We start from the raw sequence: 27215 nt of genomic DNA on the forward strand, positions 1-27215 counted from the left end.
TGGAAGTCAACAGGAGCCGATGCCAAATTTGGGCCAATTAATCAAAAGAAATACAACATAGGGAGAAAAGCCTCGTGTTTTCTTGCTTTCTGGTTTGTCCAAATGTTGCCACGCTGATACCTTTTTAGATTGTGTTCCAGGATTCACCGTCAGCAGGCAGCTTAACAAACGTGTCTCGCTTTTGTCAATATACCGAGTTTGTCCAAAAAGCGTCTGACCGCCCGAAAACAAGACTTACAAATTAGATTCTAAACGAGCATGAATCCATCACTCAGGTTGTGAAATGGGCCTTTGAAAAATTCTGCAGTCACAGATGGAGAAATGTTTTGGCAGATCTGACATTAAAAGTGAAATATTTAATTGGAATGAATTATATATGAATTGTGTTTTTGTCCTACATAATCATTTCATGTTATACTTACAAATGCTGTTTCCTATATTTGCAAGTATCTCTGTTTGTGCATCACCATGTGGTTTTCATGTCATGTTTTTCTATGGCTGATCTGTTAGTGTCCTTTCTTCTGGTTTGCGAAGTTGTTGTTTAAATTGTAAATTAGAGTAAAGTAGTAAAGTATCCAGCTGATAACCACCGGTCAGCATGTTACACAAAGCTAAGGAGACAGCGTGCGACAACTGGAACCCTCTCTTCTCTTCCGAGTCCCCAGCAGCATCAAGTGAATGTGTGTTAATGTCTCTCTGTTGTGTGTGTGTGTTTTTTTTTTAAAGGGAGCAGCCCATCTTCAGCGCCAGAGCTCATGTCTTCCAGATTGACCCGGCCACCAAACGCAACTGGCTGCCGGCCAGCAAGCACGCCGTCACCGTGTCCTTCTTCTACGATGCCAGCCGCAGCGTGTACCGCATCATCAGCGTGGGGGGGACCAAAGTAAGAGCCTAACGCACACACACATACACACATTTATTATTAAATTATTATACATTATTCTTGCTGCTTTCTGGTGACAAATTTAAAGGATTTTGAGCTTTCATTGGTCAGCGCAGGGTCAGCACGGAGCTGTTCATGTGTGTAAGGCCGACTTTATTCACAGGGCCGGGGGGGGGGGGGGGGGGAAGACACACACAACATACACATCTTGGTATCCTGTGACATTTTCAGGACAAAAGAGAAACAACGAGCAATTCTACAAACATTTTTCAAGAGGAGAAATGTCAACACGGTTCAGGGGTAAATGCAGGCCTATAGCCCCCATCCCCAACCCTCTCTCTGTCTGCTTGTGTGTGTCTGTGTGCGTAGACACAACTGAAAAATGTGTGTTTTGTGCATAATTAAGAAAAAACAATTACAGTGGATGGGCAGATGGGGAAATTTCATCATGCGGGGGGGGGGGGGGGGGAATCTGGTAAATTAAAACTCCAGGAGAACAACAGGAAGATCAGAAGTATGGGATGCTGGAAGACACCGAAACCACTGCTGCAGATCGTGAGCCGGCCACGGTGCCTCGCTGCCGGTGTGAACAGCCCCATTGATTAACATGGACGCCGAAAGGAAGCGGACAGCCTTTCGTGGTGCTTCCGCCTCCAGAGTATCCGTAGCCTAATACTCAACGTGACCAAAAAAAGCTGTTTGTTGTATTCAGCAACTATTAAATCTGCCATGATTATATTTCTGTCAACTAAAACAGGACAAGATGTGTAACATAATCCAGAGTGAAAAATCGAATTTGTTTTTGAATTACAAACTGCAGTTAGTTGTATTTTTTGCTCTTCATAATCATCCTGACTTTCATGTGATCCTGCTCACTGTGGGCATCTTATCCTGAGGTTCTGGAAGTAAATAGAAATGGATCTATTTTTCAATTTGCATGTGGGATTGCATTTATATAATATGCACATGGTCCACGTGGGTAATAACAAATCCACAACAACATTAACGCACTAAAGGAATATCTTGTTTGCACCGAAGTGAAACTCAGAGAAAACACTGTGCTTTGTTCTTATCGGCCATATGTGCCAGTTTATTCTACTGAGGCTTTTGGAGGAGAGGCTAATGAATTCTACATTTGGCAACAAATCCCCTTATCACTCTGGATTCTGCATAATTTAATGTAACTGGTTGTGTTACAGTCGGATTCTGTATATCGACAATATTTATTACTGCTAATGAGCGTCCTCAGCACCAGCCTGTTTGATGTAACAAGCTGCTGCATAGTTGGCCACTTCACAATCAGATGGGAATCAGCACAGTCTCTGGTCAAGTGCGTCCAAATGAAAAATAACAAAGTGCTGTAATGAATTCGACATATAAATGTGACAGGAATTATTTATATTCTCCTCTACTGGCTTTGGATATTGTGAACCGGTTGTCCTTGAAAAATTACCTTCCTTTGAAAACCAGGTTGTGTTTTCGTGCTGTGATAAATGCACGTGTCTAAGTGCAGCAGATAAATACACGTGCAGAACACCAGGTAGTTGAATCAGAGTCTAAGATCTGACTCATCTGCCCTTCGGAAAAAAAGAGTCCATACAGTTTTTACCGACCCTGTAAGTCTATGTCCCAGTTAGACGAAAGATAGACGACGTGTCTCCACTTCCTCCCACTATCCAGAAATGGAGCCAAAATATCCTGGATACGAGCGATGCCATCTTGTGCATTTGGAGCCAGAGTTGCAATCGGGATGGAGACGTCCCACAGACACTTTCCCAATCCAGAGTCAGTCTCAGCTGTCAATCACTTCATCTTTATGGAATCAAATAACCAATAAAAAAACAAACAGACAGACAAAATGGGCAATTGCACAAACATCCGTGTGAGCAAAACTACCTGAAAATTGATGCGTACTTTAAATTTAGTTTGGTTCATGTATGTGGGGGTTTACGACCTATACAGCAACCAGCCACTAGGGGGTGATTTAGACTCTTTGGCTTCACTTTAGTTGGACCTTCCTGTCGTCCATCTTAATATAAAGTCTATTACAGCTTTCACACCAAAATAAGAGGGTGTACGGGTTTTTTAAATAAAAATGTGTGATTAGCTGCTTTCACATTGTCACTAGAGGAGTTACCTGCTTTTTTCCCACCAGTGCATCACAAACACACAAAAACCTAAGGCCCTCTCACACCTCACTGTTTAAATATGTGTGTTCCCCCGGGTGTTTGTTTTTCCTCCGATCGGAACCAGAGCCAATAGAATCCTGCGTCTCCTGCAGAGCCCTCAACCTGAGCTGAACGATTTGAATCCATTCCTATAGCAGACAAAAGCCAGATGTTAGTTGGTGGTAGTCGGGGGTTTGGACAAGTGGAAAAGGGGCTTATGAGTCGGACCATGACTTTAAAGGGATTTCTCTTAACAAGGTTCATCTCAGTTTCGATCCCTCTCCGTCTTTATCTTCCTCTCACAATGTCCCACTTTTCCTCTCAGGATAATCGATCCGCTCGATTTTAACTCGCGTCATTTCTTTTGTTCCCCCGTGGTGCCAGGCTATCATCAACAGCACCATCACCCCCAACATGACCTTCACCAAAACCTCCCAGAAGTTCGGCCAGTGGGCGGACAGCCGGGCCAACACGGTGTACGGACTGGGCTTCTCCACCGAGCAGCAGCTGCAGCAGGTGAGCATCCCTCACCGATGCAACTGGATTTTATTTACAACAACACTTACAAAACATCTCACATCTGGAAATACTTTTTATTTTCCTCAGCATGACACATTTCACAAGACGTGATATTAATCAACATCAAGATGTCAACATGTTATTTCACAATTTTCCCACAGCAGTTTAACCATAAACTTAATTATATATAACTATAAATAAAAATAACACACAAATATATAGATTTGTGTTCTTTTTAACTTTTTCAGAAACATATAGGCAGATACTGATTTGTCTGTAAAAAGTTCCTATTCAGGTTTTCTTTGTACACATAATATGACATGAGTGTGACTAATGGCTCCTCTCTCCCTCCACCTACAGTTTGCAGAGCAGTTTAAAGAGGTGAAGGAGGCAGCCCGCCTGGCCAGAGAGAAATCCCAGGAGAGGTTTGAACTGGCCAACCCGGCCCTCAGCATCGCAGCTCCACAGGTAGAGAACTCCTGCACGTTCATAAAACCTGTGTGTGTCTATTTCCCAGCTGCAAAACAGAACTCTCAAATCAGGTGCCTCCAAGGAGGTTAATCGGTCCTACTCCAAGCCGGTCTGATGAAAATGCATTTGTTGCTGTGCCAAATCAATGACTTTCTAATTATTTAGCCCCTGATTTTTTTTTTTTCATTTGCTGGCTTGGAAACTCACTTTCCAAAAGTCCTGGTTGTGAACAGTTTTCATCAGAAACTTTTGTTTTACCGGAGGAAAGATTTCTCAACCCAAGAGAAATCTGTGTATAATCCTCAGTAGCTGGGACATTGCTTCTGAACACTCACACTGCTGTAGAGATCTGTGATGCTTTCAGAAACACAAACAGGGTTCTGATTTCACATGTCAGAGAACCTCACAACACAAACCTCCAACTAACTGAATTCATATTTATGAGTTGTAACTATTATTTTTAAACATATATGATTTAATTGACCTTTATGGGAGTAAAATTGCCAACTATGTGAAGACATAAGTCACAAAAAGACCCGCATCTGAAAATAACATATCATAAGTAAACATTCTTAACCTATGTAATAAAAAGTTCAAAATTACCTCCCTTTCTTGACACAGACTTAAGGTTGAGTTGTAATGATTAAACGTGAACGCCCCTCAGGCCGACGTGACACCGGAGCAGTCGTACAACTACGAGCTCAGCGTCTGCGTTTCTTTCTATTTTAAATATGTACAGGAACACGAGGGGTTAGATGGATCCCCTTCTGGCCGCCTCATTATTCCTCCCATTGGTTCACTCCATTAAAAGACTTCCTGCGTGACAAATGAGGGTGGGAGGCGGAAAGAGACGCCGGGGCTGAAGGTGTTTCGGAGGGGCAGTAATGGCCGGGGCTGAAAGGAAGAAGAACGAGGGATGATTTGGGGGTCGGAGGGTGGGAAAGGAACTGATTCATCTATAATTGAAGGGAAGCTACTGCTGCTGCTACTGAAGGGACAATGGCAGTCTTTTATTCTGCCAGCATGTGTGGGTTCGTGGTGAACTTGCTAACTGAGGTTCAGATGTAAGAGTTTCCCTCCACTGGGATGAGAATAGCGAAACCTTCACACCTCGTTGGGTTCGGACCTTCAGACTTATTAGTTTGCAGTATATGAGACACTTTTTGGGTAGTTCAGACTTTTGGAATAATTAGAGGAAGTTGAAGAAGAAGTTAAAGAAGTGGAAGCAGCTCTCAGGATTGCTTGTAGTCTTCATTGTCTTAGAAATAATGTTTGAACAACGACAATCATCTTGCTTGTAGTAAAACCATATTGATATTAAAATGGCGAAGAAATTAACAAAGTAAACCGGTTCATCCATTCAAACTGAAAGACAACTTTGTAATGTATTAACGTTATTTTTTAAAGGACAATACAAAAGCCAAAACAAGATTCAGACCCCAGACGCACGCCCGTCTACAAACCAATCAATGTAAAGTACGGGTGATTGATTCCATTTTACAAACGCGGAGGAAATAATGTCCCACATAAGGTTCGAGGAGGCCCTTCAGCTGCCAGCCTCCTCTATTAGTTAGCTCTGCCAAGTATTAAGAGTGTGCGTCGGCGTCGCAGTGACAGATTCCAAACAGAGTGGTGCTTGTTAATGCTTTTGTGCGTCCACTGTGTGTAAATCTTAACAAAGAGCCACTGAGCGGCGTGACGCTGCCAAACAGGACCTCGGCTCCGAGACATTCACCAAACAGCTGATTGTTTGTCTTGTCTGTTGATTCAGTGTGGCAGAGAGAAAAACAAAGACAGGCTTCAATATCGAGAAGGTCAACTGCAAGTCCAGAGCAGAAATTAAACAATGTTTCTCCAGAGGGACGGACATTTAACAATAAACTTTTAAGAAATACCGTTTTGATGCTGCTCTGAGCTACACCGAACAAAAGGTTGAGTTCAGTAATTTTCTCCACATTATTATTAATAGTACATTCAGATTTCTTTAGATATCAGAAATAAGTGAAAGTGCTGTTGCTCCACTCACTCTAACCCCTGCATTTAAATCAAAAATACATCCATCTGCAGACTGAAAAGTCCTTTTATTGCTTTTAAACTGAAGATTTGGCTTTAAATGTTCATATTTTGATTTGCTCCTGAAGATTTGAAACTATCAAACATAGAGGAACATTGGACAGAAGCTTCTTCTTTCGCTCTGTGTATTAGTTTAGTTTGCATCACCTCCAGCTGGTCAGCAGCAGCCCTGGTTAGTAAGCAGTCCACAGTGCTGCAGAGCCGTGTCTACGCAACCTCTGGCTCTCCGAAGCACACACTCTCACTGTGATATGTGGACGGCAGCAGGGGATCTGCAGGCGGTAAAGCTCCGGCTTCCTGGCGTATTTGCAGAGCTCAGAGCTGGAGGAGGAGGAGACGGTGAAGTCAGCGAGATAAAGATGAAGAGACCGCAACCGAGAGAACATTGTCATATTGACACAGTGCAAAGATAATAAAGAGGTTTGTGCAAAGAGAAAAACCCACATTAAAAAATAATGGAGGTCTCAGTGGGAATACAACACATAACCCTGTTCAGATTAATGACTTTATATTGTGAAATACAAAGAACTCCAACCATGTTTAAGCTAGAATTGCACTCAGTCGATCATAGACCTCCGCCAAGACCCCTAGAATTACAACTGGCCTTATAGCTAAAGTCACATTATGTGTCTCTATGGTGCTAGTTACAGGTTTGTCACCATCCAGCAGCTGAAAACCCTCCACCCCAATTAAATCAGTAACCACACATTACCACACGTTCCCTGAATGTGTTCACATTTTTACATCAAGATTCATGAATTATTCTGAGAGAAATCAACAGAAATGATGAAAAACACCCTCTCACTTTGTTAAAGAGAGTAGGAAAATGTTCCTGGATCCTCCCCCAAATCTGGATCAACAACAAAATCGAACGGGTTCTTCCCTGATACACACTGCCTCCTTCCACCAGGTTTCATGGTAATCCGTCCAGTATGCTGTTGTGTAATCTTGCGAACTAACCAAACAAACACACAGTGATAACAGCACCTCCTTGGTAATAATGATCCTCAAGATTAAAGATGATACATAGTCATAAAAAAGATTGAACTATTGGGAAAAATAAAAGTTTTACTAACCCTCTAGGAAGACCTGTAACGATGTGTGCAGTGTAAACACAAACAAGTTGGCTGAACACCACCAGACACACAACTGAAACACTTAAGAGTTTAATGGTCTGTTTCTACCATCGCCAGAGACAGCCTCACTAACCAAACTGTTTTCTAGCTCTTTCCTCTCTTTGTGTGTGTGTGTGTGTCCCGGTATTACTCAGGTTGTGAGGACCTACGTCTGTTTACACCGTCACATTATGGGGACCTGTCTTCCTTATGGGGACAAACAGCAAATCCCCATAACATAAATCATTCAATTTGTAGGTGAAGACATGGTTTAAGGTTAGGTGTGTGTGTGTCTGTGTGTGTGTGTGGGGTGTGTGCAGGTATTACTCATGTTGTGAGGACCTACGTCTGTTTACACCGTCACATTATGGGGACCTCTCTTCCTTATGGGGACAAACAGCACATCCACATAACATAAATCATTCAATTTGTAGGTGAAGACATGGTTTTAGGTTAGATTAAGGTGCGTGCACACGCGTGTGTGTGTGTGTGTACACAGTATCTCTGGTGCATTTAGGCATGAATAAGTAAATCCGGTTTTACGGTCTGGAAACACTTGAGTGTAGAAACAGGAGCTTTTGGGAGCAAATGGACTGAAGCTCAGATAAATAAGTAAACCAGTGGAGCTGTAGCCCAGATGAACAGTGGTGCAGAGACGTCCTGATGAAAGCTCTCAGAGAAGCTGCTTAATATTTTACATATCTGCGAGATCCCATCGATCACAATATTTCACCTCCTCTCAGGGCCCCTAACATTTTTTATGAAGTTTCTGCTTCTCTGTATGAACCTTTTATTTTGCAGGTTGTATTGAGGTGTTCTTAGATTTCACTTTGCTGATGGTGAAACATTTATTCCACCTCCGTCTTTGTTCCGCCTTCGTCTATTTTGGCTAAGTCACAGCGTTTCCAAGGGATATCGCCTGCCACTCAAACAGTGTGGGTGGGGACTCTGATCTCCTCTTCTTTTGTGGATACAGTTTGTTTTCATCGTCTCTTTAGCCTTCACTGCTCCGGCTGGTTATCCTCCTCTTCGTCTCTCAACTCAAACAAACCAGAGATGTAAAAATCCACCAAGTCCTGCAGAGACGAAGGTTGAATGTTGAAAACAGTGAAGCTTTGATGAACTGGGAACAGGACGGATCAGTATGGGATTATAATAAAAGTGCGTAATGCGTGGCTTTAATTATCTAATGACTGTTTTTGCTTTCTCTCCTCATATCCCCTTCCTTCTCTGTTCTCCCGATGCATCATGGGACACATCATTCGTCTCTCAGCTCTCCCAGGTGCGTGAAAACACACTCCTGCAGCCCACAACACAAACAAAAAAAAAATACGCAAACATGACAAAGATCTTCTTTTGTTGAAGCGGCGTTCACAGACGTAGCGTTGCACGGACTATCATGCTTAATAATTCATCTGGAGTCTGATCACATTTGACATCAGAACAGATTTAGCTTCAGAACACAGCTGGGGTTTTCTGCCTGAGAAAAAAGAGCTTTGTTACCGACACCAGCAGATTGAACATTTACTCAAGTAGATCTTCAGAGAGCAGAACAAATAAACAGAAATGTCCTTTTGAAAAATGTAAACTCTCAATCAGTAGATGGTCGCTTGCATGTTTGTGCTCTTAATGTCTCTGCCTTGTTTTCTACTCAGCCAGTTAGTGAACAACATGCAGAAAAAATAACTGCTGTAAATTTGTAATCCCATTTATGACTTAAACATGACCCGCGGTATGAATTATTCAGGGGCATGCTGAGCCGATCCGTCGGCTCGGGGCCTGGACTGGAGTCGCCTTGGCTTTGATTCTCGCTTTGCTCTCTGCTTCCTTCTCCTGGACACTGTTTTATTGACATGTGCACGTGTAAGGACAGTGAGAGCTGATGAGGTGCAGATAATTAAGTGTCGTCCTCAGGGGAGCGACTGGGGTACAGCCAGGCAACCTTAAATTAATAATACAGGCGTTTTTCTTTCTGCAGTAAGTGCAGGGCAGTAGTGCTTCACTGAGGCACTCGCCCGTTGACAAGCTCAGGTTTCTATGCAGGAAGACAAACACAGAAGGCAACGGGGGGGGGGGGAGAAATGTGCCTGAGTTAATTCATCTGCACGCTTTTAAAAAGGGAGATGGAGCATGCACACACGCACACACACACACACGCACACACAGACAGTCACACACACACACACACACACACACACACACATGCACACACAGCCTCAAACTGGAGAAAATGGTTCAGAAAAAGGAAGCTCAAACTCATTTCTGGGCAGCAGGGAGGGAAAGTATCAAAGCCCATTGGTTAGACTTGTAAGTTCCGGGGCTGGAGTCAAGCCATCTGCATTCTGCAATGTCACATTCCAAGTCTCTTTATGACACTAGAGGAAGAGGAATTGTTCCCCTCGTACTTTATCACCATTCACTTTATTTAACCTTCATTTTTATAGCCGACGATACTTCTCAAGAAGTCTGTTAAAAAGTCAAAGCTGCTGATCTTGTGTTGCACAGAAACAATATAATATGTATATAATATAACCTCATTTATATGTTGAAGTGTACTAACCAGACTGTGAACTAAGAGCGAGGAGAGCATTCTGCAGATCCATTAAATGTTCCAACTACAGATCAGTTGTGTAATGAGTGAGTTGGTTGCTTCTTTTTAAATCCTCTGTATGTTATTGTTCTACATGAACTGTTGTCGCTCTAGTCTCGACACAATATCGTTTATTTTTCTCGGGGGAAATCAAGCAATTATGAAGTTTTAGTATTAACTAGAATGACACAATCTCCGTAGAGCACAAAGCTCAAGGGGTCTTTCCTGACTCCTACCACATGGTGGATTTGTCATGTCCTGTTATTAATTTAAAGTTTTGTTAGGAACTTGTAAAGAACAGCAGGTTATGTTCATGGTAAAGATATCATGAAAATTACATACAAAAACTTTTAATTAACAAAATAAAATGAAAAAAAGATCTCAACAAAAATAAATTATCTTTATTATTTGATCCTAAGATAATAGCTATGTTACAATTCAGCTGTGATAAACAGTTTCACTGCCACGTGCGTAAACTCCAGATGAACTTTTTTGAACGGGAGCTGTTCAGTCATCTGTTGAATCAGATCTGTGTTTGAGAAGAAGGCAGCTGGGCTCCACACACGGCTGCTCGCTCGACATGGATCCTGTTCGAGCGCTGACAGGGGCCCTGTCCTGTCATGCTGCTGTGTCGAGTCCATTTGGTTCTGATGACAGGTCTGAATTCACAGCAGAGACGCTGACGTGTCTGTCAACAGCCCGAGAGGCCGGGACCTCTGAGCCCAAATCATATATCTGCTCAATTTAGTTACATATAAAGTCAGTAATGTTTGAATATATCCAAATTGACACATTGGAGAGTTTAACTTCATATAGAGCTTTCACTCTTTATGAAATAATGTAGAAGACAAATCATGTCACAATCTTGTTCTCTAATCAGATAGATGTTAAGGACTCCTCATAATGATTTACAGCATAATCTTAAGCATTTCTAAAATAAAGATGCTGGTTTATCAAGCCCTTTCTTTTATTACTATAAATTAACATACTAACATTCTTGATTCATTGATTAGATACTTGTTCTAAAAAGTGGTTTTATTGTTGTCAGGTGACTTGTTTTTGTCCGACAATCCAATATTCAAAGATGTTTATTTTACTCATGCATCACAGTGAAAACCTTCAATTCCAACTCAAGACAATAATTTGATGATCAAAATAGTTGCTGATAAATTTCCTATCAACTGAATTGATTAATGGATTTATCTCAGCTCTCTTTTCATTTTGCTTTGGTTTCTAAGAAGCCCTTTTATTTATGATCCTGTTGATTCCTCTGTCGTTGATCTAGGAGTTGTCGGAGGAGCGACACTCGCCGCCGCTGTTGACCGTTAACGGGCCGGGCGAGGAGAAGCTGTTCCGCAGTAAGAGCGCCGAAGTGGAACTGACGGCAGAGAAGGAGAGAGTCAAGAAGATGCTGTCTGAAGGGTAACTGATGATGATCTTTTTATTTTTACGTTGCACACAACATTTACACCTTGCATTGTTTGGACAAAAGAAAATTTAACAACCTAAATAACTTTAAGACGAGCCACGATAAACCCCTCTGTGATTCAAGGGTAAAACACCTTTACATTTAATTCTAACTTTTTCTGTTTAGTTTTGAGTGCGTGAGGAAATTTAAATCAGTTTTCATGAACCTAATGAGACTTTTCATTGATAATCAATGATCAGTGATGCAGAGTTTCACACGTGTGGTCGGCCTCTAAAAGAATCTCATTATTAACACCACTTAAAGTCACAGTCAGTTCAAAATAAGTCAATATCGTATGGACGGATTTTCACCGAACTTGGTGGGAATATTATCTCCAGATAAGTTTTGGAGCAGTTTGGGTCAATCTCAACAAAAATACATTCTGAAATACACATTTTCAAGATATATCCACAGATAATAGAGCTACAGAGACAGTCTAAAGCCTGTAAGCATTTAAATATATGATATCAATATATATATCAATATAAATAAATACAAAAAATGATGCTTGTATGGTAGGATCATGAAGTCCTACTGCCATTCATCATTATAAAATGGCAGGATTATAATATAAAGAAGTTAAAATTATCCCCCGATGGTTTTTATTGTTCTGAATTCTCTTGATTACATCCACCTTGTGTGGTCCTTATTAAAGGGAGACAATAGATAACAGTAGCAAAATGTAATAATGTCATAATTAATCTTCATGAGTGTATGATGTTTAGACTCTACACTTGATGAAAAGATAAGAGAGAGCATCCAGCAATAAAAATAAGAAAGAGGGAAGAAGAGAGAGAGAGAGAGAGAGAGACAACGTGCTGTGAAATGTTCTCCTGGAACTTCTGATGTTTATGGAAGAGTATTTGGCTTCAAGCAAACACAGCATGAGAATAATAACAGTAGCACTCAAAACACATCGACATAAAATACATATTAAAATGAAACGACGAGAGAGCTCTGTGTTCGTGTGTGTGTGCATGCATGCGTGTGTGTGTGGGAGTAGTGGAATGGTCATTTTCTATGTCGGTGTTTGGAAAGTTAACGACAAAGGTTTGAATCCAATGTGTGATCCTCATCTTGGCAACATCAGCAGATGTAAATGCCCAAAGCACTTTGTTCAGCTCCGACTGATACTCTCTCAAAGTGCTAAATTCATGTTCTCTGTTAGAGGAGGAGGGGGACTTACAAGATATTGAATTGAATTGAATGAAGTACATTTGTTATTTTCACAATAGAAGTTAATCAGCATCACGTAGTTTCTTTTTCATCATGGTTTCATTTAAGTGTTTGTCGAAAAAATGTATATATTTGTTCTCTGGCTCATGGTTTAACTTGTTCCCCAAATCCCCTGAAAGCTGTTCCCAGGTCTTGGAGATAGACAGGTAGTTAATGTTAGGCAGCGTCACAGGGAACATACTGTTGTCCGTCCACATGGCTGAGCCGGTGCACACACTGCTGCTGAGCCGTTTCTCTCTGTTAGGATACCTGCTAGCAGAGAAGAAGCAGTGGCACTTTTCCAAGGATCAGAAAATATAAAGAAACTGAAAAAGATCTGTGTCTGTAACTCACACATATTCTGCCTTTTGAAAAAGTATGGAAATACTCACGAGTAAAAAAGTAAGGGTCTCATCTAAGATTTCAAATGAAGGTCATCCTGTCATGGGGAGTTTTACTCTGTCTTCATGAAGAAAAAAAGATACACAATCGAGTTTCAGTCTGAGAAATGGAGGAGCTTTGGAAAGGGAGAAATAGATGAAGTGTCCAACTTCCAGGATGGAAGGACATTTAATATTATAATATAATACTGCAGAGTAGACAGAAAAACAACTATGATGACACTCTTCCAAAGCCAAACACTTAAATTCAAACAAGCTGCACATAACTTCACACACTCAGAAATATCAGATATCAGACCCCTAAAATGGGCCTGATCATTATAATATGGGGATGTGTGTGTATGTGTGTGTGTTCAGTTCAGACTGCCCAGGCCTGAACTACACTGAATTTAGCAGCTCATAGTTATTATTACCTTGGCCGTTATTGATCACTCACCTTCCATCTGAAGCACACACACAAAAAAATCATCTCACTTGTCCTTGAGTGCTGTGCATCGTATCATCCAGGTCATTTGAGTTTATGATTGTCATGAGCTCATCCAGGTTTTTCTCTCCTCTGCTGTGATGAGTCGTTTTATGGTTGCCACGCTGTTAGTTTGGTCGTCATGGCAAAGACTCAGCCTCCTGAACCCCATGGTCCCATCAGACAGCTCACTGGTTTATTAGATATCCCAATTGAATCCTGACCTTTACTGGCAGACAGGAGCTGATCTCACTTCCCCACGCTGCCATAGAGACGGCACATCACCTGTCGCCTTGTTTTTTACATTCCACCGGGGAATATTTTAATTTTAACACCTAGACTGAAAATGATCAACCCTGGAATGTAGCTTTTGACCCCATGCTGGACTAATTAGTGATAAAACTTGTGTGACATGGACCTTTTATAGACCGTATAGCAAGAAAGATAGATTAGATAGAACTTTATTGATCCACACATCAGGGAACTCCACTTAATAGAGCTGCAGACAGGTCAAAATGAGGTAGACCAGACAATAAAGAAATAGAAAAAGGACAATAAAATAAAATAAAGTTTAAAGTTAAATAAAAAAAGAAGAGCTGAGTCTGTTCATTCTGTACACACAGGTTGAGTGTACGAGGCAAGTAAAAATCAGTTTGTACATCAGAGTAAAACTATTTCTTTCTATTAAATATAGTGCGAAATAAATCTAAAAGTAAAAAGACATTGAGGAAACAAGTCAGACATCTTCGAGTTTCACTCATCTCTGGATCTATCGAAATCCATGTGCTTACAGGCTCTTTGAAATTCATTTAATGTCCCATCACATATCTCAAAACAGCTGGTGCAACATATTATAAATGTTTCACTTCATTACCTCATTATCTCTGCTTCTCTGCGGCTGTAGCATCCAACCAGACCCATGCCTTTCACACTGATAAGTATTTCTGATGGTACAAATAGATTGAGTGTGTATATAGCTGCTTTCAGACGTGCGCTGAATGAGCAAAGAATAAAACACATAATTTCCACAGTGGGATTTAAATGTCATGTCCTGCCAACTGCACGACACCTTTTTGTCTAGCATAACAACTTTTATACAGTGGGGTTGTGTGAGTGTTGTATCTACAGGTCCCTGCGTCACAGCGGCCAGGATAAATACTATTAGAGCTTCGAATGGAAACCAACCTCTTGTGGCTTCTCCTCAGGTCCATGTGTGAGATAAACCTGGAGGCTGAGCTCTTCACCCTGCAGGACAGTAACGCCAAACTGGTGGAGGCGCTGGAGGAGGCCAACAGCAGCGTGGATGAGTGGAAGAAACAGCTGGCTGAGTACCAGGAGGAGACGGATCGCCTGCGAGACCAGGTGACGACAGCGTGAACAAAAGAACTCCAACATAACGGCAGCATGAAACTATTGATGTTTGATATAATCTGCAACGAATTTGTATTATAATATAACGTAAAAAGTAGAAAAAGAAACTTAGCAGTTAGAACAAAATAATTCAAATCTTTCATGAACAAATCTATGAACAAAACTTTCTTATAAGGCTGCACAATAATCAAGCTTGAGCAAATTTATGTTAGATTGCAAATTGCAACCAATTAGTTGCAATTTACATAACTAGGGCTTTAATTTCACATCACCATTATAATTATACATTTATTTACTGGTGTAAAAATACAAAATATAAGAAAAAGAGGTTCAGTCAACACTTTGCTAAAAGCAGAAATAGAGAAAAACCTTCCTGACGTTTCTGACCACTCAGAAACTGGGTGTGATGTTGTTTTTGATTCATGCATCTCTTGTATCACAGTAAAATCCCCACTCTGACTTGGTCTGTCCCAAACTGCAGGGGCATTTTTCATCCAGCACACACACACACACACAGATACACACACACACACACACAGATATACACACACACACACACACACACACTTGACAGGATATTTCTGTTGACAGGCTCCCGAGATAATCGCAGGGCGAGCAAGCAGACATTTCATCTTTAATTTAGAGAGGGGACATTATGCCCTTGCTCCAACCTAACAAGGCCTCTACAGTGCCACAGAGTTGAGTGCTGCAGCAGTTTGACGGCGATGACACTATCATCACCAGTGGCATAAAAACTGGCCTTTTATTTCTGGTCCTCTTTGTAGATTCATCCCTCGCTCCGAGTCCAGGTGAAGGATACCCCCCCACTTCCATTGTAAATACATACACACACAGCTACAGACTGACTGCAGCAAAGTCAACCAGGTGGCGAGAAGTAGAGCAGGCCCCAAGGGTTTGGCAAAGGGCTGTTTGACGGGGGGGCAGGGATGTTTTTTTTTTTTTCTGGGGACAGGACACCCTATACTGCTTCCCCCCCCTCCCCCCCCGTGCCCCAGTTGCGGGACGAAGATAAATCACCAGAGGAGCAGGCGGAGAGAGGTTGGCGTTGGCTGGCGGACGCTCCCTCGTCACACTCTCGGTTTCGGCCATGTTGAAGTCGATCTGCCACAGGAAGGCTCAGGGAGGATTTCTGGGTTCACTCTGACCCCTGCTCCGTTTTAATGAGAACTTTTGGCTGTAACTCAGGGAACTTGTATTTTACGTCATTTTAAGTACCTTTTAAATGTCAAAGCAGTTCCAAATATATTAAATAAGCCTAGAGTAGGACATGAAAGCCGTTCAAAATATGTTTTGCTGCAGTTTTAATTGGGTCTGTTTAATTAATTAATATTGTGAGATTTCTAATCAAACTGCAAAAACCGGAACCGACACCACACTCACAACTCCCAAATCAATTCTATAGAAATTTGATGTGCATCCAAAACTATGAGAACACTAAGAAACATGGTGATTCTTCTGATTCCAATAAATGTTTGTGTCATTTTGTAATTCCTAATATATTAATTTGTTTTGCCTGCAGTGGAGGAATTTTATAAGTAACTGGGTAAAAGATAAACATCCTGTTGACAGCTGGCCAGCACATGCTTCACCTGTCAGCTGAGATCATGTCGGGTTTCATCATATGTCACGTTTCATACAGCATCTGGAAATCACACTGGCATGCATGGCTTGATTTGATTCAATCCAATCAAGGGAAAGGTCAGAATAATTGCTGTGTAAACCTTTTAATAATTTGTCTGCGCTCAGACATAAACAGGCTGGACTCGATTAAAACAGAGATTTATACAAACAAAATCTACATTGAACAAACCACAATTTTTCAAACTGTCCACATGAAACATCACTTGAGCCTGCTTCTGATTTACAACAAGCAGAGTCGAGTGGGAGCTGAAGCCGTGAGTGTCAGTGACCATGTTTGGGTCCGAGCTGCAGATCAAACTCAAACGGTGAAGTTCAAACCTTAAACTGCATCTAGGAAAAGAAACTTGAAAGGCTGAACAGCTCGTCCTTCTCAGCCTCTTTGCTCCCAGGGCGGGAAAAATATTTATCATGATTCATCAAGTCAAGTTCTTACAGCAAATTTATTTTCAGTTCTGTGACCATTGGCAGTAAAGCTGTTTTCTTTAGAAGCATCGAAGTGTGTGTGTGTGTGTGTGTGTGTGTGTGTGTTGTGAGGACTCAAAGAGAGTAAATGAATCAAGAAACTGTCCTTTACTATTTGCAGATTGCAGAGCAGAGTGATGCTGAATGCTGCTTTCACTTCTGACTCTGTATGTGTGTGTGAGCATGTGTGGGCGGAAGGCGATGACCCTCTTGGTTTCCATCTATTCCATCAGTAGTAATCATCAAACATACAGTTTGTGTGTGTGTGTGTGTGCGTGTGTGTGTGTGTTGATTTCTAAGTGATTATATTATTGCATTTGTACAACGCTGCTGTTATGTAAAAACCTCCTCATGCTATTCTGGCTGATAGCCATGTTTTCATTGGAGGTGAAGAGCTCTGTGTTAATCTGAGACTTCATTAAATTACACTGTGTGCGTTTGGTTTATTTCACCTTTTCAACATCCCTTCGTCTGATAACCTCTCTAATGAGATGGATTTCATTTGACTCTTTTCACTTTCACCTCCACCGAGCAGAGTTGTCTCTCTCATCTTTGTCCATTAACAGATTAGGCAGAAACCATATCAGGCGGTTCCCACGACCCACGAGGACTCACTGGTTTGATTACATCATCAAATCATCTGATTCCAGCTCCTAATTTGATAACTTGAAATATTATTTCTAGGCTCAGGGTATGAATTGAGAGGATCGGAGTACTTCAATGTGTTACCATCGTTTCTGTGAAATGCCCAAATATATAACACAGCGCTATTAATAAAAGAATCAAGCACATGTAAAGTGTTGATATCTATGAACAGGTGAACGTTGCTTCAGATCCAGATAATGGTTTTGTGAATTTTAAGGGGGTCAAAAACTATCAACAATTTTATTATCATTCATAGTTAAAAGTGAGCATTTTGAAAAATATAATTCAAACAAATCTGATCTTAATACATGTTTATGTTGTACGGTGATAAAGTGGCCAATCAGCCTATATCTGATTGCCCTCCTAGTTTTTGATTGTATTGACTATCTGACTCTCTCTCTCTCTCTCATTCGTGTGTTTGTGTGTGATTGTGTGCGGGTGCACTCCAGGTGGAGGATCTGGAGGCCCAGCTGGGGCATCCTGCTGCCGCTCAGACTGGTAGAGAGGAGCTGAACCGCTCGCTGGAGGAGCTGGAGGCCCTGCTGAGCGCCAGAGACCAGGCAAGACACCCAGTCTGCTCCACACACTCCACACTGTGCAGATCGACTGAATCTAACAGCCTCACATGAAGCTCCGTGTGGGGAGCAATACAGAATACACCAGCACGTTCATTCACATTTATAAAACAATTAAATCGCTGAGTAAAACCTTTTATTTGTAAAGCCAGGATTATGTGAGTAGAGCTAGAAAAGCCAGGTTGAAAATGTGTTCAATAATTCATCTTTACATGGTTTTATTGGGACTGTTCTGGCTTAAATCTTTTAGTTTATATCTTGTCCTGAAGATAATGTATTGGTAAAATGTTTAAAAACTCATTGTGGATATGGACAAAAAAGAAAAAAGGAAGAATGTGTGACATTTCTCTTTCTCTTGTATTTCTTCATTGCTTTGGTCGACCCTAAAGAGAGGTTTTTAATAAGATATAACTTTTCATTTAGTAATCTTTTCTATTCATGCTTTAACATTCATTTTCATGGAGAAAAAGTACATTTTATGTTTGTTTGGACCACGTCCTTGTCCATCAGAATGCATGCTGGGCGCGATCAGCCAAAAGCCATTTTGCTTGGATAAATAAAAAGGAAATATTCATTGAAAACTGCAGCCTCATTAAAATAACCATGGCTGTCCCATCATTTGAACTATACTTCCACTCTTGGCTGTGGGATTTGTGTGAGGTGGCGGCGGCTTGTTTCCCTGGAGGCAAAACCCGCCTCTTCCTCACAAACATCAAGGTGTCCCAAATCTCTCCTCGATCCTGGTGCATGATTAATGACTCAGCGTCCTTTAGAGCCACATCCAGGTATATGGATTGAAGTATTTTGGTGTGAAACAAAAAGACGAGTGCTGCACTATTGCGATAAACCGGGATGTTCCGTGTGTGGGTATAAATTGGAGGCGTTATGATGTTTTAACGGTTTGAAATGACTTGTGTTTGCAGGAAATTCACAATCTACAGAGCAAGAAAACCGATGTGAGCGAGCTGGAGAGGGAGAGAGAAGATGCCACGCAGAGACTGCAGGTAACTGACGAGCAGTAGTGTTTCTTTACGTTTCCTAACTCGGCCCATTGCTTTCCACAACGCTGTTCTGCTACTGGTGTCTCGTATTTATCTATTCATCCTTTATTTAACCTAAAACGTCCCGTCGAGATACAATATCTCTTCTTCTGGGGAGTGCTGATAGCAGAATGAATAAAACAGTTGTATATTATAAATACAAGCAGGGAGAGATAACAGAAAATACCTCCGGCTAGGCCCAACTGTCCCCTTTATGAAACCGCATTTAAATTCACAGGATTTTGCACAAGCTACTACATATCACTTCCCTAAACATGTGTGTGATTCTTTTTCCATCAAGATCCATGAAACATTCTCAGAGAAATCAAGTAAAAGGTTGAAAAACGCCCTCGATCGCTCAAAACATTCCAAGCATGTGACTCATGAAAAGGCAGATTTGAGGCTCATACGGCCTCAATGGCCAAATCCTTTCATTTTAGGTTAGTGAACTTCTTAGTAAACTGTACATGATGGTTATATTTACATCAGATTGGTTGACAGGAACTGGAATTTGCTTATTTACATGAAGGGAAAGAGAAAATGATAAATAAGATAAAAAGAGGTCTTTCAAACATTTTCTTTTTAAGTTCCCCACTTCTGCAAACTGCTGCTGGTTTGTTTATGTATCGGTTCAAAGCTTTTTTTATTGTGGTAAGACGTGTCAGTTTTGTACTTTCGCTGTCTGGCCTCTGTGCTGGTTTCCTCTGTTTGCAAAGCACTGATGCTTTACTCATTAGAGAGCCCACTGATGCTGCACTGTAAGGAGCAGGTGCAGCTCAGACCAGCAGCCCAGTCGCTACAGGTGAGGTCAGGGCTTCAAGGAGGAAACTAATTGTATTGAATTACCATGGTAATGCAGGAGGATGAACCTGATCTTGCATCAGCCTGACCGGGTCCTCTGTCATTTTTAGTAGCAGTGTCAGTGGTGAATAATGTATATTCATGTTTAACCTTTGTTGTCCTTGTGCTCAGTCTCTAATATATTCATTGGTTCATTTGGCCCCGAGAATAACAGGAAACTGCACATTTAGATTTGCAGTGTAAACACTTTGAGGCACTTTGAAGCAATTCTAAAGAAATTCTAAGGAAACTTCACAACAACAACAAATGACAAATCTGCTGAACCTCCACACATTGGACTGTATCTGCTAAGTTTGATAGTTGGATAATTGCTCCAAAGCTGCTGAACTGCAGCCGATGTTACTCTCTGTCCCAGTTCGAAGGAATTGTACCTGTTACAATACACAGATGTACAAGGTCCATGATGAACTTTAAATATACAGTAGAAGTGCAGGCATGTAGCCATACATTTATTGTATACAATTTCTCAATTGATCTTTTGTGCTCATCTAAACTTATGATAGAGGAGCCATACAGACAAAAAAATATATATACAATAAGATTACCATTATAAGATTTGTTCGTCATTTATGGACAGAATTGGCAAAAGTAGCAGGAATTATTGTATAATCAATATTGACATTTTGACATTTGGCTCTCAGGAGTGATTTGCAGCACAACTACGCGAGGTGTGCCCGACAGTAAAACGCATTATAGAGACATAAATTGCTCATGCTGCTTCATTCAATGTGTGTGCAGGATCTGGAGAGACGAAACACGGAGCTGGAGGACCGGGTTCAGAGCGCCGAGACCACACTGGCCTCCAGCCGGGAGGAGCGGGAGCAGGCGGAGGTCGAGGTCCTACGCATCATCGAGGCTCTGGATGTCAAAATCTGCGACCTGAAGGACCTGAGACAGAGCCTAGAGAAACTGGTTGACAAATAGCCTCCGTTGGGCGGTTGGGCTGCATCTCCACAGTCAGAGCCCGTCTCCTTCATGTGGCCTTGATTTGTGTTTCACTGATTTAACAGCAGAGGAGGAATCAAAGTAATATGAATCAAAGGAGGGAGACACACACAGGCGTTTACCTTCATGGATCTGTTTTCTAGGATCAATGCAGGAAAACACACGAATCAGAAACCTCTTACAGGTGCAGAATAATCCATCTGCACCGTGCATCATTGTTACTTTCACCTTGGGATAATAATCATTAGCATAATGAGGTTTGTTCTAATTGGCCACTGCTACTTGTTGTTCCATGTCATAATTCCCACCAGCTGCACGTCCTTCAGTCCCTCAATTCTGAAGAGCATGAAATTATTTTTTCATCCTCCACCGTCACTGACAAGTCCCTCAAATAGGTGAGGTCCAATAGCTCTGGTAGAACAGCGCCCCCCCTCCTAATTTTGATGTCATAGCAGCCGGATGTGTAAGGTTAAAATCTGACCTGGTAGTTAACAGAGTAAAAAGTACAGAGCAGAAGCAGAAAGACCCTTAAAGTCTTTTCAGCAGGGGTCTCATGTTGTTATGGTGATAAAAGTGATGACTTCACAGCAACACACAGTTCTGCACAAAGCACCTTTTAAACAGGGATTTAGTGTTTTGAAAAGACATGTCCAAAAGGTGCCGGAGCATTTTCTACTTGTTCTTTAGTTTTTTTTGGTGTTATCTATTATTATTTAATACAAAATCTATTATGATTTGCTTCTAAATCTATAAGCACATTAGTTTATCGAAGGAAGAAGCGAGAGGAGGAGCAAGACTTGGGAACAATAAATAACTAACGACCTGTCAAACTGACAGCAGGAGCTGCATCAGGGATGGATGGTTGAAAAATAAAGTTGAATGGACAATAACATTTTATACTTATTCTAAACATTAATACTTAATAATGCTGGACACATAGAAACCACCGCGACTGCCCATAAAGGCTTTTTTTAGTGCAGTTTGGCAGAAGCCCATTTTCACATTAGATTAATGAGGCTCACTCGTAATCTAAATCTAACGTTTCCCATGCTACCGGTGAATCTTAAAAAGTGAGAGCTAGTGTGGCAATTACAAAATAATCAAGCTAATCAAGCTAATCAAGAAACACGTCGTCTTTTGTACAATAACAAGCTTTTGTTTATTTGGGCTGTGGAGATGCACCCAGCAGGAGTTTGGTTGTGGTCAGAACACATGGAGGCAAAGACCCTGAAGACAGTCAGTTCCGGTTCACCATCAGCACCCTGCACTGGACCACTGCTCCAACATCAACACAAGAGAAGACAAAAAACAACCTGCTCCCGTTGTGGTCTGAGGATCACCAGCTCATGTTTCATAAGGACTGCCTCTCTCTCTCTCTCACCTCTCACTCCATCATTCAGGTCCATCGATGAGTTCCTCACAGTCTAGGTGGGACATCAAGCTGCAGCTGGTGGATTGCTCCTCTCCACCGGCCTCTGACAGGTTGATCCTGATGAGCTGAACCTGATTTAGAAAATGTCTGTGCCAACTTTAATTTTGTCTACTTTGTTGTTTACAAGTTTTTTGTTGTTGTTGTTGTTTTGGTCCGTGTTCACACAAATTAATCTCGTTCTACTTTGTGTACTTTGTGCTTCACGACACCACAGTTTTACCATTCTAGTAATAATAACCCTGAGGCTTAGTGAAGCGGCAGAGCGTAGATCATTAGAGAGCACTGCATGAGCTCGGCAGAAGCCCCCGTACCTGCCGAGTAAAGTGACGCACGTTACTCAGCAGCGTGCCACCTCCAGTTTAAAAAAAGCACAACTGCAGTAGTTTTAGCGACTGGGTACTTAATTGACTTGTCCGTCAAGCTTTGTATGTGAACTTCTGACGCACACTATCGGTCTTCGCTTCTCACCCTCTGCTGATGAGTTATGGATTTCTTCACATGACGGTAATGTAGGTACAGTTGAGGTGCAGCTCCTCACAACTGATGATGCAGTAGCTTCCACTGATGATGACAAACATCGTCCGAATGCGATCCAAGCAGGTCAGAAGACTAAATCTGTCCATGTCATAAGTTTGCCGGACACCGTTGTAGCATTATTACACTGACCAGCCATTAACACCTTGTGAGGCTTCTGCCATTGTCAACTGATGGTGTATTTATTATTACTCCTTCGCAGTTTCTTTGAGATTTTCTTTTGTGCAGTTCCCAATGATCACCTCAGCCATTTCATCAAACCTAATGCAGTAGTAATGTTAATGTTACTGCATTGATCACTTTATTGTTTTAAGACTTCATCACTTTGACAGTTGCTACACCATCTGGCATTTGGGGCCTCAGCTGCTACATGCAAGTATATGACTGAATCAGCAATAAAGTTTTTTTTTTTGCATAGATGCCTGTTCCTTGTGGATTCAAGTAACTTGTAGGTTATGACATCTGTTAATTTATTTTCTCTCACTTGTTTAAAAGATTAGAATTGGAAGTTATCAGCTTTTTATCAAACATGGAGAAGATTCAGACGTAAGTGGCTCCTCAGCACCAGCTCACCGTTACTGTCAGATACTCAGCTTCACAGCAGCCGTATTCCAGTGTAAAGTGGCCACACAGCCACACCATCAATACCTTAGGAATTTCTGTTTAAAGAGAAAGAGGAAACTATCTCTGCCCCATATCTAGACCCGACTTCCCGCTGACCTCCGAGATGAGAGGTCAGCCGGAGAGGTCTTCTCTTCATGATAAATGGATGTATGAGTTAAAAAAGAGGAAAAGCACATTAGTGTTTACATTACACTATATTAACAGGTTTGTTCTACTTTAATATTAAAACATTAGTTGCATCTTTACTATTAGTGTCCCTACAAGTTTATAGGACAAATCTACCTCGTATTTAAGACTATTTGGGAGCAGGATTATGGGGATATTACACTTTGTCTCCGTAATGACTTTCTGGCAGAAATAACAAACCATTACACTTAGGTATAGCTCCTTGCAATTTCTAATATGGATTTGATAGCAAAAGGGTTTGTCCCTCTCATTAGGACCATAACAGAACACATGGTTGGAAATAAAGGAAATCACAAGCTCAAAAACGAAATATACACTAGAATAATGTGCTTTACAGTTTGTGTCTACAGCCACATTAACTGGAATAAACACTTGTGTATTTTGCTGGACTTTCATCTACTTTATTACATTTAGGTTTGTTCTTTAATTGCTCAGTGTCCCCACAATATCTGACAGTTCATTAAGATGCTAAATACCTCTGAATACTTCACTTAGTTTCATTGAAGTACTGGTGGTGTCGACAAGGCCACGAGAATTTCTGAATTTGAGGAGAGCGGGTGTTTGTAATGGGATCTGACTGAGATGTGTTCCTTATCTTTGTACAATTTATGTTTAAACATAAAAAAAAAAATCAATCATTCAAAAATCATGCTGTCTTCTTTTTGTGATGGAAGGGCTTCTGCATTCCTAAGTGTCAATTTCCCTTGTGGTGTTTAATTTTCTTCAGACTAATGAAAACACTGTCAGTCTTTTTGGACACTCAGCTCATCAGGCTTTGACCTGCCAACGTCTATACGACAGTGGCAGTGATCCATTTGGCCTGCGGCAGCTTGGGGCGGGTAAAGCTGTTTAAATAGAATAAGTGGCAAAGGAAGCAGCTGACAAACAGCAGATGATGGAGATGCTGTGGATAAAACATCATTTTGTCTTGGGAGAGACGGTGCAGCACATTGCATTTAGATTGTGCCATTACCAGCTATATAAATGTGTTTAATAGCCCATCGTTTGAGGGACTGTTGGGACAAATGGCTGTGTTAATCTGCCAAATGGACCTGTCAATTCAGGCAGGCAAAAGCAGTAGGTGCTGTTTTAAAGGACCAGATGGAAATAAACTGGAAATCACTCCAATGTGATATGAACCAGTGCAGTGCCGGGTCGCATTCGGGTCAACCAGGGTCAACTCCAGGAGGCAGGTTTAGTGAGTTACCAAATAATTTGGTTAAACAGCATCTTAAAACAGTCCTGTGAACTGTTCTAATGACTATGTTTAATCTTTGTGTGGAAAACAGTGACATGAGATTATTGATTCAGTCAGTGTAACTTTTTGTTTGAAGTTCAATAACCCTGCACGGCCCCACAACCTTAATGCAAACTTTAACTCAAACTGAGCCTCAAGTTTCTTTGTCTTTCTGTGTTGAAAAAGCTCTAATGAATAATACAAGTCAGACAAAGCAGGATCATTTTCCGACATTTATTTTAACACAAACTGTCATTGAGAGCCAATTCAGCCAAAATGGTCTACTTCAGCTTCTTCTTGGGGCGAAGGTTGTTGGTGTGTCCACACTTCTTCTTGCGACAGTTGACAGCACGGGGGTGCAGACGGGCATAGCATCTGTAACAGAAACAGAGCAGTCAGATCAACTCTAGGAAAAACCTTTGTGAAGCACGTTTTAAGTTAATAGTCAAAACTCACAAAAATAGTGATTTTTAGTCATTTTAGTCAAGTTTAAGATCTTAGTGAAAGACTGTTCAGATTTACGCCAACATCTAAGGTCACAACAATGGAGTCTCAGTTACATTTCATAATTACAGCCCATGTTAAGACAAATTAACCACAAGACAACGAAATGAAATTTCTTGACCGTGCATCACAACAGCACTGCACAAACACAATATCTCCAGGACTGGACTTACTTGCGGCAGATCATCTTGTCGCAGTTGTATTTCTGGGCCAGCTGCCTGAGGGAAGGCTCGATGATGCCACCACGCAGACGCAGAACCAGATGCAGAGTAGATTCTAGAGGATGGTTAAAACACCTTAATGCCCATTTTAAGTTCAGTCACATCCACATAGATTTATACTACGCGTTTTGTACTTTAACATATCACACACAGTAAAAGGTATCCCATAAAAGGATACAGTACCATCTCTACACTTTGATTTCATGTTTAAACACACAATACAAAAATACAATGATATAGCTTATTAACACTATCATACTTGAGACTTCTGGGCGCCTCCTGTGGTTATTTACTTGATTCCTTTCCCATACAAACTTAACTTTTTAGTAAGAAACAAATCAATGGTTCTAGGACAACTGACACACTGGGCACATCTGGCCTCGTCCTCGTTACCTTTCTGGATGTTGTAGTCTGACAGTGTGCGTCCATCCTCCAGCTGTTTGCCGGCGAAGATCAGACGCTGCTGATCAGGGGGAATTCCTACAAACAATAAAAACGAAAGATCAACAAACAAACATCCACATTTAACACACAAGGCAACGGTCAACACTGAAAAGACTGACTCTAACCCATCACATTACTCCTGCCAACAGTCTAGACTACTTTAAAAATCACAGCATCTGTCAAAATCCCTCAAGGGAACATCAAGGCCTGAGTAGAGGACCAGCTTCCTGTCTCCAATCAAACCTACTGAACTATTAACTGTTCAAACTAGACGCAGCTCAGTAAAACAGTAAATGTGAAGCTAAGTGGGATAAATGGTAGTTTCCCAGTTAACGTGAGCTACCCAGACTGGGACGTGACTCACCTTCCTTGTCCTGGATCTTAGCCTTGACATTTTCGATAGTGTCGCTGGGCTCAACCTCGAGGGTGATGGTCTTCCCCGTCAACGTCTTCACGAAGATCTGCATGTTTGCAGGCTGGAAGAGGGGGAACAAGTGACGTTAGCGCCGAGGAGAAGCTAACTAGCTAGCTCGGGAAGTTGACTTTAAAAAGAGGGATACAACAGAAAGACCGTGAACGGATATGTAACAGTAATATGGTGTCACCGTTTATTGCTTAAATCGTTTAACAGTTGATAATACTGATAGAAAAATGTGTGTAGAACGCTAAGGCGGAGACGATGCTAGCTGCTAGCTGTTAGCCGCACACCGGAGTCGGTGCGGGGGCCTCGCCACATGCGTGACGTTAGCGTGGCAAGTCGGTGATTTTCTCAATTTTCCGCCTCTGAACCGACTCAGACACCTTCGATACCAGATAACCGGTGATACACGAGGGACAATGCTTTGTTTTAACCACATTCCAGCAGTCAGAGATCGGTGAAACTCGACAGAATGTGCAGAAGAGAACGAGCACTCACCCGGCCGCTAGCTGAGCCTCAACGAAAAGAGAGCGGAAACTGTGAGTCGCTGACGGACGTCACTTCCCTTCTGTAAGTTTCCTTTATGTTCATAACACGTTGAAATAGTTGATTCTTCACTTTCTTATTGAAAATGATTTGACCACCAAAACAATCTAATAACATGTAAATCTGTAAATGTGTAACGACT

At 41.4% G+C, this 27215-nt stretch overlaps 2 protein-coding genes across 2 annotated transcripts in view; one reads left to right on the forward strand and one right to left on the reverse strand.

Moving 5' to 3' along the window:
- LOC128447577 (homer protein homolog 3) overlaps positions 1-23308 on the forward strand; it is a 39590-nt gene extending 16282 nt beyond the window's left edge. The window contains exons 3-11 of the mRNA XM_053429744.1: positions 727-883; positions 3436-3567; positions 3931-4038; positions 8503-8511; positions 11105-11241; positions 14572-14728; positions 17956-18066; positions 19005-19085; positions 20721-23308. Coding sequence (XP_053285719.1) covers positions 727-883; positions 3436-3567; positions 3931-4038; positions 8503-8511; positions 11105-11241; positions 14572-14728; positions 17956-18066; positions 19005-19085; positions 20721-20906 — 1078 coding nt within the window. The 3' untranslated portion in view covers positions 20907-23308. The remainder of the gene's footprint in view (positions 1-726; positions 884-3435; positions 3568-3930; positions 4039-8502; positions 8512-11104; positions 11242-14571; positions 14729-17955; positions 18067-19004; positions 19086-20720) is intronic.
- A 1852-nt stretch (positions 23309-25160) lies between these two features.
- uba52 (ubiquitin A-52 residue ribosomal protein fusion product 1) lies at positions 25161-27073 on the reverse strand. Its single transcript, XM_053429743.1, has 5 exons — positions 27026-27073; positions 26474-26585; positions 26059-26145; positions 25618-25720; positions 25161-25315 (listed from the first exon to the last, which is right to left on the reverse strand). Exons 2-5 carry the CDS (start codon positions 26574-26576, stop codon positions 25222-25224), a joined length of 387 nt encoding a protein of 128 aa, XP_053285718.1. The 5' UTR covers positions 26577-26585; positions 27026-27073; the 3' UTR covers positions 25161-25221.
- Positions 27074-27215: the final 142 nt, after the last annotated feature.

The sequence above is a fragment of the Pleuronectes platessa genome, chromosome 9 (assembly GCF_947347685.1).
Source record: "Pleuronectes platessa chromosome 9, fPlePla1.1, whole genome shotgun sequence".
Taxonomy (NCBI): domain Eukaryota; kingdom Metazoa; phylum Chordata; class Actinopteri; order Pleuronectiformes; family Pleuronectidae; genus Pleuronectes; species Pleuronectes platessa.

Excerpts from the sequence above, each read along its gene's own strand:
- uba52 (XM_053429743.1), bottom strand. The coding sequence starts at position 26,576 with ATGCAGATCTTCGTGAAGACGTTGACGGGGAAGACCATCACCCTCGAG. Across the intron at positions 25,721-26,058 it reads AGACTACAACATCCAGAAAG|AATCTACTCTGCATCTGGTT; the intron begins GTAACGAGGACG and ends ACCATCCTCTAG. Across the intron at positions 25,316-25,617 it reads GACAAGATGATCTGCCGCAA|ATGCTATGCCCGTCTGCACC; the intron begins GTAAGTCCAGTC and ends TTTCTGTTACAG.